Source organism: Mus caroli, chromosome 11 (genome assembly GCF_900094665.2).
Source record: "Mus caroli chromosome 11, CAROLI_EIJ_v1.1, whole genome shotgun sequence".
In the NCBI taxonomy this organism is placed as follows: domain Eukaryota; kingdom Metazoa; phylum Chordata; class Mammalia; order Rodentia; family Muridae; genus Mus; species Mus caroli.
Window position 1 is genome coordinate 72341184 of NC_034580.1, and position 10660 is coordinate 72351843.

Here is a 10660-nt window from a genome sequence, read left to right on the forward strand (position 1 = left end):
AAAAAAAAACAAAGAAAAAACAAATGAAGTGGAGCCAGGGCAATCCCTGGGACTTTCTGTGAGCAGCCAAGGAGCTCGCCTAGCCAAATCTATGAGAACCGAATTCAGTGAGAACCTGTCTCTAAGGTGAAGAGCAATTGAGAAAGACACCCAAGGTGACCTCTGGCCTCCAAATGTACCCCATAAAAACATGAACACATGTACACACACATAGACACACAAATCAAGGCATAAAACTAGGAAATAAGTTTCGACCATGATCTTTAGAGGCAGTGACACTTGGTGAAAATCTTTGACTATTTCTAATTTACTCTTATTCTCTACCTTTCTCTTATTGTTGGGTACTAATGATAATAGTTAAGCAAATGGAAACATAGCTCTGGGGTAATGTTTTTTTCTCCTGCCAATCTAGTCTTTCAATCAGTAATGCTCTACTTTGATGATCCAAGGGCACATGCCTTTCATGGTAATATACCACTGGTCTTGGGTTCAAAACTCACATGTACTTTGCTTCCTGTAATTAAAGACATCTCAGACAGACTCCAGATCATTGTGATTATTGGGAGGAGCTGGGTCTGTATCCTTAAGGCATCAGGCTTTTCTGTTGTATTTCCCTACAGTTTCTGAAGAACCTTTGAGAAGCCTGTGGAATGTGGCTGCTAAGCAGATCTTTACACTCTGAGATAATAAGCCTCAGGAAATCCTGCCAGATGTCTCAAACCATGACTTCCTGGGTTAGGACTAGAATGGAACTGTGCAATAGCAAGGGGCGTGGCCCAGGCCTAGGGAAATTTATACACACATGCACATGCACGCACAAAGCCCTGGGTTTGGAGGAAGGGGTATAGATGACAATGATTGTCCTTCCGATTTGGAGTTGGGGGCAGAGAAATCCTCGTAACTCTAGAAAGTATCTTCCAAAATCTTTGTTTACTCTAGTTTGTACATAGAAGTAGTCTTGCTTTGCTCTGTGTTACTGCCATAAAACACTGACCAAAATGAACTTGGTGAGATAGCTAAGTGGGTATGTGAGCCTGCTGTCAACCCCAACAACCTGGGTTCAGTTCCCCGGGACCCACATAGTGGAACAAACCAACTCAAGTTGTCTTCTTCTAGCCTCCAGCATGCTACCCCATGTACACAAAATAAAATTTAAAAAAAAATTTTTAAAGTTTGGGAGGAAAGAGTTCAGCTCACAGGTTATAGTCCAACATCATGGGGAGCCAGGGCAGGAACCTCGAGTCAGTAATTAAAGCGGAGGATGCTGACGGGCTTGCTCCCAGGCTCACATGTATAAATAAGGTAGTTCTTATACAGCTCAGGCCCACTTGCCTAGGGATGGCACTGCCCACCATAAGCTGCCTCCTCCATCAATTAGCAATCAAAAGAAAATGCCCCATAGACAAGCTGACAGGCAGTCCAATCAAGAGCATCATCCTTTAGTTGAGCTTCCTTGCCCTTTTCCCAGGAATGACATGTTAGGAGGGGAAAAGACAAAAGTCAACTTGGGAAATGAGTTGTGAACATGTATACCAGTTACAGCATTTAATTATATGCTCTGACTTTACAGAGGCTTGGCAACCACTTTTAGGAAGCTTTCTCTTGCAGTAGCTTCTAGTGTTTTTCATAAGTAACAGTAAGGAAATACTCATTTTTTGAGAATGGTGGCATGCTCCAGTAATCCCATCATTCCAGAGGCAGAGGCAGGAGAATTGCCAAGAAGATGCAGCCAGTCTGGTCTATGTAGTAAGTTCAGGACATCCAGTCTTATATATAAGACTATCTCAAGGACGAGGAAATAGGGAAAATACCTACCTTTCCACATCCAATGGAAGTTTCTAACCTCTAATTTGGATTTTTAACTAAGTGGACCTATATTGTCAAGTATTTTTGCCATTTGACACCTGGCTATTTAAGTAAAGACTAAAATAATGATATGTAAAAAAACATTCTCATCATAACTAGTCAAGTTTCATTTACTTTCTTAGTAGTCATGTGTGATTAACAGCTCCCCTGTAGGACAGAATGGTACAGTAAAACAGAATTGCTGTGGCTATATTTCCTTTGTTCAGTTCCCCTTGACCCCTCAGTTGAAAACCCTGTAGAACAGGAACTAGTGGTGCATGAAAACTGCTGAGGCTTCCCCACCCCCACCCCCCCACCCCCCACCCCCCACCCCCCACCCCCCGGAGGCTGGAGGCAGTACTCTCACTCTGGAGTGTTAGCCATCAGATACCAGGGCAGACACTTCCCATGGGTGACTGGTAATTTATCCTCAGCAAACCACATCACTTTGTTCTAATGATCCTGTCTGCATCATACCTAAAAGATGCCATTCCATTAACAAAATTTTAGTGTCTAGAAAACAAACTGGGACATAAAGAGCTAAAGACATAAAATCCTGTTATGTCTTCTGTTGAGCAAGCCTGTTTTACAGTAAAAGAAGTGCTGTTGGTTTCAGAATGCTAGTGCTAAGATACTCTTAAAGGAATTTATTATATTATTTTATATGCCAGAATACGAAAATATGTTTCAAAACACCATTAAGTCAAAGTAGAAGACAGATTAATAAATACAAGTAGTGATGTTGTAGCCAATTTATTTAGCTTATTTTAAGAAGTGTATTGTAGTTTTAAGTGACAAAGTTTCCTATTAATACAATTTAAAGTTGTTTTCCAAAATACAGTGCATATGCCTCAGGTTATAAAATAGCAGAGCTTTGTGGTCTGGTATTTGTTTGTTGCTCCCCAGATGTTTTCCTTTGAGAGAAGTTCTCACTGTGAAGCCCAGGATATCCTTGAACTCAGGCAGCACCTTCAACAGTTTTCATTTGGTATTACTGATGCTTTTAAACTGCTTGTATCTTGCTGCCTGACACCCTACATCTCTTTCAGATGCATTAGAACACCTATTCTAAGTTAATATTTGATGTTAATTTTATAATGAATTAACATGTTATTTCACTTTAAAGATTTTAAATCTTTGGCCATTTAGTAATAAGTTAATTAATCTTCATGAGTTTGTATATTTACTAAAGATTTATTTGTTACCTATTTTAAATCTTATTTTATTAAGCTTAAATAGGATACATGGCATTGTTTCACTTTTTCTGAATTTGTTAAGGTTTTTTGTTTGTATACCAAGATGTTTTAGAGAGGTTTCCATGGGCTGCTAGTGTTTAGGTGGAATTTTCTCCTATGGATATCTGTTAAGTCCTTTTGATGTATTATGTCTTGTAATTCTGATGTTTCTATGTTTATGTTTTGTCTAGATAACCTGTCTATTGGAGAAATGTGATGTTGAAATCACCTATTCTTTTCTTTTTTATTAGAAATTTTCTTTATTTACATTTCAAATGTTATCCCCTTTCCTAGTTTCCCCTCTGAAAAGCCCCTATCCCCTCCCCTCTTCCCCTACTCCCCAACCCACCCACTCCCATTCCCAGTCCTGGCTTTCCCCTATACTGGGGCATAGAACCTTCACAGGACCAAGGGCCTCTCCTCCCATTGATGACTGACTAGGCCATCCTCTGCTACATAAACAGCTAGTGCCACATGTCCCACCGTGTGTTTTCTTTGATTGGTGGTTTAGTTCCAAGGAGCTCTGGGGGTACTGGTTAGTTCATATTGATGTTCCTCCTATGGGGCTTCAGACCCCTTCAGCTCCTTGGGTACTTTCTCTAGCTCCTTCATTGGGGACCTTGTGCTCCATCCAATGGATGACTGTGAGCATCAACTTCTGTATTTGCCAGGCACTGGCAGAGCCTCACAGGAGACAGCTATATCAGGTCCTGTCAGCAGGCTCTTGTTGGCATCTACCATAGTGCCTGGGTTTGGTGGTTGTTTATGGGATGGATCCCCAAGTGGGGCAGTCTCTGGATGGTCATTCCTTCAGACTCTGCTCTGAACTTTGTCTCTGTCACTCCTTCCATGGGTGTTTTGTCCCCCCTTCTCCAGTAGCAGACTTTTTGTGACATTGGATGCACTAAAGTCTGATGTGCATCTATGTTTTATATTATAATGTCTCCTTGATCCCTTGACCAACTGTTGAGAGAGAGGAAGAGAGAGGTTAAATATTTTTCTGTCTCCTTGTTTGTTTGTTTGTTTGTTTGTTTGTTTGTTTGTTTGAGAAGGGTGGGAAGACAGGGGGACAAAAGGATACTACTGTATAAACCAGTGCCTAAAACACTCAAATTCAGTCTCCCAGGTACCTTATGCCACCACAGCTAGCTTTATTTTAAATCTTTTTAAAATGTTTTTATTTTATGTAAATAAATGTTTTGCCTGCCTGTATGTCTGTGAACTATGTGCTGTGTCTATATAGTGCCCAGAGAGGCCAGAAGAAGGCATTGGATCCTCTGGAATCGGAGTTGCAGGCAGTTGTGAGCTGACATATGATTCTGAGAACCAAACCTGGTTCCTCTGAAGGAGCAACAAGTTCTTTTAACTAAGCAATCTCTCTAGCCTTTTTAAATCCTTTTTTAATTTTTTTAAAATTAAAACGTAACTACACGTTTGGGAGGCATCCCTTTCCCGAGAAAAAGGGGAGGGGAGGGAAGCTGCAATTGGGATGTAAAGTAAATAAATAATTAATAGAAAGGAAAGGAAACATAATTATATCATTTCCTCCTTTCCCTTTCCCCTTCTAATCTTTCCTGTGAGGTTAGGTTTTGTAACCTACTTTGAAAGATGAAGAGTTCAAAGCTGAGAAGAGTTAAGTAACTCGTCAGAGTCTCAGTACCAAATGCAGACATCTGGCAGAGCACATCCTGACTGAATAGAAACTATTACGTTTAGAAACCCTTATATATGTTTTCACACTTGATCTTAAAACAGGGCAGTAAAGATTATTTTGTCCCTCTTTTATAGATGAAGAGACAAACATAAGCAATTAAGTAATTTGTTTAAGACTACATGGTTTAAAGGCTGAGGAGTGGCTCAGAAGTAGAGAGCTCTGGCCCAGCCCATGTTAAGGCCCTGGAGAAAAATTATTACTGCTAGAGCCCAGGTTCCAGAGTCCATCTGACTGAGAGCCATGATCTTAACTACGCTATTCGACTCCCATGTCCAGTGTTCTTTCTGCTATACTATGCTGTCTCTATAGATATATTGGGAGGGAGCAGATGAAGGATCCTTTGGGAAATGTCCAGAAGCAGGAGGCAGCTTAAGATACATCCTGAATAAGGGGCAAAAGAGATGGCTAAGCAGAGTATGTATTACTCTTGCAGAGGATCCAAGTTCAGTTCCCAACATCAACAGTGGTTATCTTACAACTGCCTGTAGTTCTGGCTCCAGGAGATCTGAATCCTCTGGCCTTCACTGGCATCTGCACTCATGCACACGTGCCCATAAACAGATGGCATACACATTCATGTATTTTCAAAAAGTTTTCTGTGTGTGAGGTAAGAGTCTTAAATGTCATCCTGACTTGCCTGAAACTTAACTGTTATGGAGCAGACTGGCCTCGGACTCACAGAGATATGCCTGCCTCTATGTCCCAAATACTGGAATTAAAGGTGTGTGCTACCATACCCAACAAAACTGAAAACTTTAAATATCCTTAAAGAGGAAAAAATGGACGGAAATGATGAAGGTTGTCCAGAGAAGTGGAGTCACGGAGCATACAATTAATTGATCAGGAGTCCAGGGCTTTCTGCACCAACCTGTTCTGTTCATTTAGAGCCAGTTTCCTTCCTAGGCTGGTGTGTGGCTGAACCTGGGGCAGATCACATATTTTACCACTGAGTTAGAACCCCCAGAACCTGAAAAATATTTTAGTATTCCATAATACGATCAGCCTTTTATTGGTTGTTGACATCCCTATTCTACATTTCAGCAGTGCTAGTTCAGTACATAGCATTATTTTGTCAGATGTGATAGCATGTGCCTATAATCTCAAGGTAGAGAAGGCTGAGACAAGAGAATTTCAAGTTCAAGGACAGTCTGGACTCCATAGTCAGACTCTCTTAAACAAAACAGGAGGTTGGAGAGATGGCTCAGCAGTCCTCTTCCAGAGGACTCAGGTTCAATTCCTAGCACCCGCATGACAGCTCATAACTGTCTATTACTCCAGTCCCAGGGGATCTAACACCTTCTTCTGGCCTTCATAGACACCAGACATAGTGCACACAAAATGCATATAAAATAAAAATAAAATTTATTTTTTAAAATCTCATTTACACTCATATTTACACACACACAAGACCAAGGACTGTTTTATTTAAATTGTATTTTTATTTCTCTAACTTGATAACAAATCATGACTATTACTTCTGTACATTTTTAATGCCTTTCCTTTTAAGACTGTTAAGTGTTGTATTCAGTATATCTTAAAGTTGAATAAATCATTTATTCCAAGATCTTGAGCAACCAGAAATAGTTCTTGACATCACAACTAGTCCTTGAGAACAATTATGGTGGTACAAACCTATAATCCCAGCACTCGGGAGGTAAAGGTAGGAGGATCAAGAGTTCAAAGCCAACCTGGGCTATGTGAAACTTTGTCCATGACTCCCATCCCCTCACAAAACAAAAGGATAAAACCCTTGGAATTGAGTTAGATACTATATTCTGGGCAAAGTCCTACCAAATGCAAGTCAGCAGTAATCAAAGTAATCCTGAGAATATGTACGGGATTAATAGTAATATGATAGAAATTTGTCTGCTCTAACATTTATGACACAATTCATTGCTTAGGGCAGTGGTTCTCAACCTTTCTCATGCTATAACCCTTTAATAAATACAGTCCCTCATGTTGTGGTTACACTCTCCCATATAAAATTATCTTTGTTGCTACTTTCTAACTTTAATTTTGTTACTGTTACAAATTATAATATAAATATCTGTATTTTCTGATGATTTTAGTCCACCCCTGTAAAGGGGCTGTTCCACTCCTAAAGGGATTGTGACCGCAGGTTGGGAACTACTGTGTCATCATTAGGATAAGCCATTAGGGATCATCCCTTGTTGAAAGTTAATAAATGATGACTGCTTCCCAGAATAACAGGAAGTAAGTTAGAGATTGTTTCTTGTCTTGCAGTAGCACTTGTACCATGGGCTTGGTCTTGCCTCTCTGGAGTGACACCCTAATTCATTTGGATGGTGATGGGTAAGCACTTTCTCTTTTCCCTCCTACAGAAAGCTCAGGGGTGGCTCATCTTAGTCTTGGTGGCTCATTCATTCAGCTGAATGGGAGGTCCACTGTGGCCAACTGAACTGATGTGTCAGCAGCTCAGTAAGGCCCTAAAACTGCCATTTAGTGAAATAGAGTAAAATACAACTTTCCAGGGTCTCTCACTTCTGTTCTTTTAAGCCATGTTAGGAAGCCAGACAAAGAAGTAATAGTTTGTTGACTCACCCTTCAATGTGAACATGTGGACTGCTCTTGCTGTGTTCTCCCAGAGGGGGATGTGTTCTGTTTCAAATAACCTTCTGCATCCCCTGCCAGCTGTCAGCCCGCTGTATAACCCCTTTCCTGAGCCAGTTCCTTCCAGTCAACCACCCCCACCTCCTGGTGTTTTTAGAATGTGTTCCCAAGAGACTTAAATGTTTGCTCCAGTTTACAAAAACCCAGGTCAGGTTTGCTATGAATCAAAGGCTTTCAAATAGAAATACACATTAGAATACCTTAATTTTACCTAATAGATAAAATCAATTTGTTGAAGCTTTTCTTAATTTAAATTTATTTTTGAAAATTTTGTATATGAGTACTATCTTTATATCATTTTAACCCTTTCTTCAATTCTAATGTTCCACCACTCCCTCGCAAATCCACAACTTCTTCTTTAGTTATTATTATTTCATATTTATTCACATATATACATATATTTATATATAGCCTGCTGGGTCCATCTGGTGTTGCTCATATGTTTTTATGTCTAGAAGTGACCGCTAGAATCCAGTTACCTGGCAGGGCACTTGTCCCTGGAGGATAAACTTTTCAGTCACATCCTACTTCTAGATGACATGTCTGATTGTTTCTTCTATTTAATCAGTCGGTTGTTGTAGCAAACTTGAAATGCCTGACCCTTATTTGTGGACTTATGTCTGTTCTCTTTTGCTCTTAGTGGGTTCAGCGTATCAACAGATAACAGAGTTCACATATTCAAACCTGTATCTGTGCAAGCAATGTGGTAAGATGGCTTTTGATATCTCTATAAAACTGTGGGTTTTTAAAAAGTTGTTCTATTTTTAAAAGGTTCTTTAATGTTGTAAAAACAGTGCTTTCTTAAAGAAGAACTATTTGAAATAACAGTCCACTATGAGAATACTGTATATGTAGAAGGTGTGTGTGTGTTTGTGTTTGTGTGCACGTTTGTGTGGGATCTGTTTACATGGTAGCCATGGTTGAAGGTGGCCCAGAAATGCAATTTTTAAATTTTCACAATGGAAAGCTTTGTGCATTGGTGAACAAGTGAAATCTAGAGGAACTACTAGGCTCTAGAAGAGATGCTAATGGATTATCAAAGAGCCTGTTAGAACTGTTTCACAATGACCATGCTTAGTGTGAGTACTACATCTATACATTTTACTGCAATGCACTAGCTTTTAGCTTCATAAGATAATCAGAGATAAACATTGACAGAGTTGCATTATAGATAAATGAATTTTCTTTTAAAATACTAGCAATTGTTTGTGTAATGCAAATAAAACTTAAAGAAACCATTGTTAATAACCAACCATATATTGACACTTTTAAGCTATTCACTGTGTCCAGATGTTTTGAATGACTTATAGTGAATCATTACACCAGTACCTCAGAGCAGTGTTGTTAGCACCCTTTGTGGTTGAGAGAACCGAGGCATTGCTAGGGTTACTTAACTGTCCTGAGAGTATCTTATTTATTTAGACAGAATAGACTCTTGTTCACTTATCTAGAAAATGATGTAATATAACCAGGGAATAATGCGACTTGCAGGTCAGTAGCCTTTAGCTTCTCGGAACTGAGATGTTTCAGTCAGAAAGTGTTCATCATGTGAGCATAAGGGTCTGAATTCAGATACCAGTGCTCATGTAAAGCCAGGCACAGTGTTTATCTGAAACCTTAGTGTCGCAAAGAATTGGGGAAGAAGAAGAACATGCCAGACAGGCAAATCCCCAGAGTTCAATAGTCTAGCCAAGTCTAGCTCCGGGTTCAATGAGATGCTATGGCCAGTAATTAGGTAGACATCAATAGAGGAAGACACACAACATTGACATCTGGCCTACCTGAGCACACAGATACACATGTACACACAAATCTGCAATACACAAACACTCATACCACACATACACAACAAATACATTTCTGCTTCACATTCTAGTGCCTGTTCTATAATAGAAGCCCCGGATACATAGAAGGCAAGCAAAGCAAGAGTGAATAATCCAGGAAATAATCTAAATCTACATAACAGAAGTGAATCCTCATTGTCACTGAACAATTACCTTTCTTAATATTTCATGAAGTAACTGAGGTGGGACAGTTTTAGATGCGTTTAGACCACATTTATAGATTTACAGCATAGGTCACAGGTGAATTTTTATGGAAAACTTAATGATCCCCTTTGACTAATACTCAGAAGCAGTTAGCCTATCTATTCCCATGCATATAGTAGAATGACAGTGCTTTTCAGATATATTTCAAAGAGGAAGACAAAGCAGCCTTAATTCAAGTAATAACCGCAGATCAAGAATTGATGTTGGCCAGGCGTGGTGGCGCACGCCTTTAATCCCAGCACTCGGGAGGCAGAGGCAAGCGGATTACTGAGTTCGAGGCCAGCCTGGTCTACAAAGTGAGTGCCAGGACAGCCAGGGCTATACAGAGAAACCCTGTCTCAAAAAAAAAAAAAGAATTGATGTTGACTAGTAATTGTTCTGTTAGCTTTTTTGAGGAATATTTAATTGAAAGTCATATAAGAAAAATATTAGTGGTGAATCAAAGCAGTATTTAGACCAGGTGCTTCCTTAACCAGACAAAGAGTACTATAGTCTCCCCTTCCTATATGTAGCCATTGTATCTGGAGCAACTAACACTGAGTATATTATAGTTGCAGCAGATCTATAAGGTATGATTGTAAAGTGTGAATTTCCAAATGAAGAGAGTATGCCTGGAATCTCTGGAGTGCAATTGAATTTTTCTGAGCATTTGTCTATTTTGAGTAATAGAAAACATCTTAGGGGACTGACAGATGACTCAGTCAGGTAAGTATTTGCTGCACAAGCATAGAGACTTATTCAATCTGAAATATCTACTTTAAAACACACACATACACAACAGACTAGAGCCAGACAAATCTGAATCTAATCACCCTACTAGCCTCACCAAATTGATTAGCTCCAGGCTCAGTAAGAAACTCTGTCTCAAAGAAATGTAACTGAGGAGATACCCAACAGTGGCTCCACATGCAGGAGCACACATGCACAAGTACACAGATGCACACACATACACACAAATGTGTACACATGCCTATACCACACGTACACACTTCAGAAATAAAACTACAGGTTATGTTTTTAAAATCCTTTTTAGTTGGCCGGGCGTGGTGGCGCACACCTTTAATCCCAGCACTTGGGAGGCAGAGGCAGGGGGATTTCTGAGTTCGAGGCCAGCCTGGTCTACAGAATGAGTTCCAGGACAGCCAGGGCTACACAGAGAAACCCTGTCTCAAAAAAAAAAAAAAAAG

At 39.8% G+C, this 10660-nt stretch overlaps 1 protein-coding gene across 5 annotated transcripts in view; it reads left to right on the top strand.

Annotated features, from left to right (window-relative positions):
* Ssh2 (slingshot protein phosphatase 2) overlaps window positions 1–10660 on the top strand; it is a 244958-nt gene that overhangs the window by 197634 nt on the left and 36664 nt on the right. For 4 of the 5 annotated variants that reach the window (XM_029483719.1, XM_021178063.2, XM_021178064.1 and 1 more), the window contains 2 exons: window positions 7039–7107; window positions 8066–8131. In XM_029483719.1, the coding sequence (XP_029339579.1) occupies window positions 7039–7107; window positions 8066–8131 (135 nt within the window). The remainder of the gene's footprint in view (window positions 1–7038; window positions 7108–8065; window positions 8132–10660) is intronic. The other variant, XM_021178062.2, reaches the window with a different exon arrangement.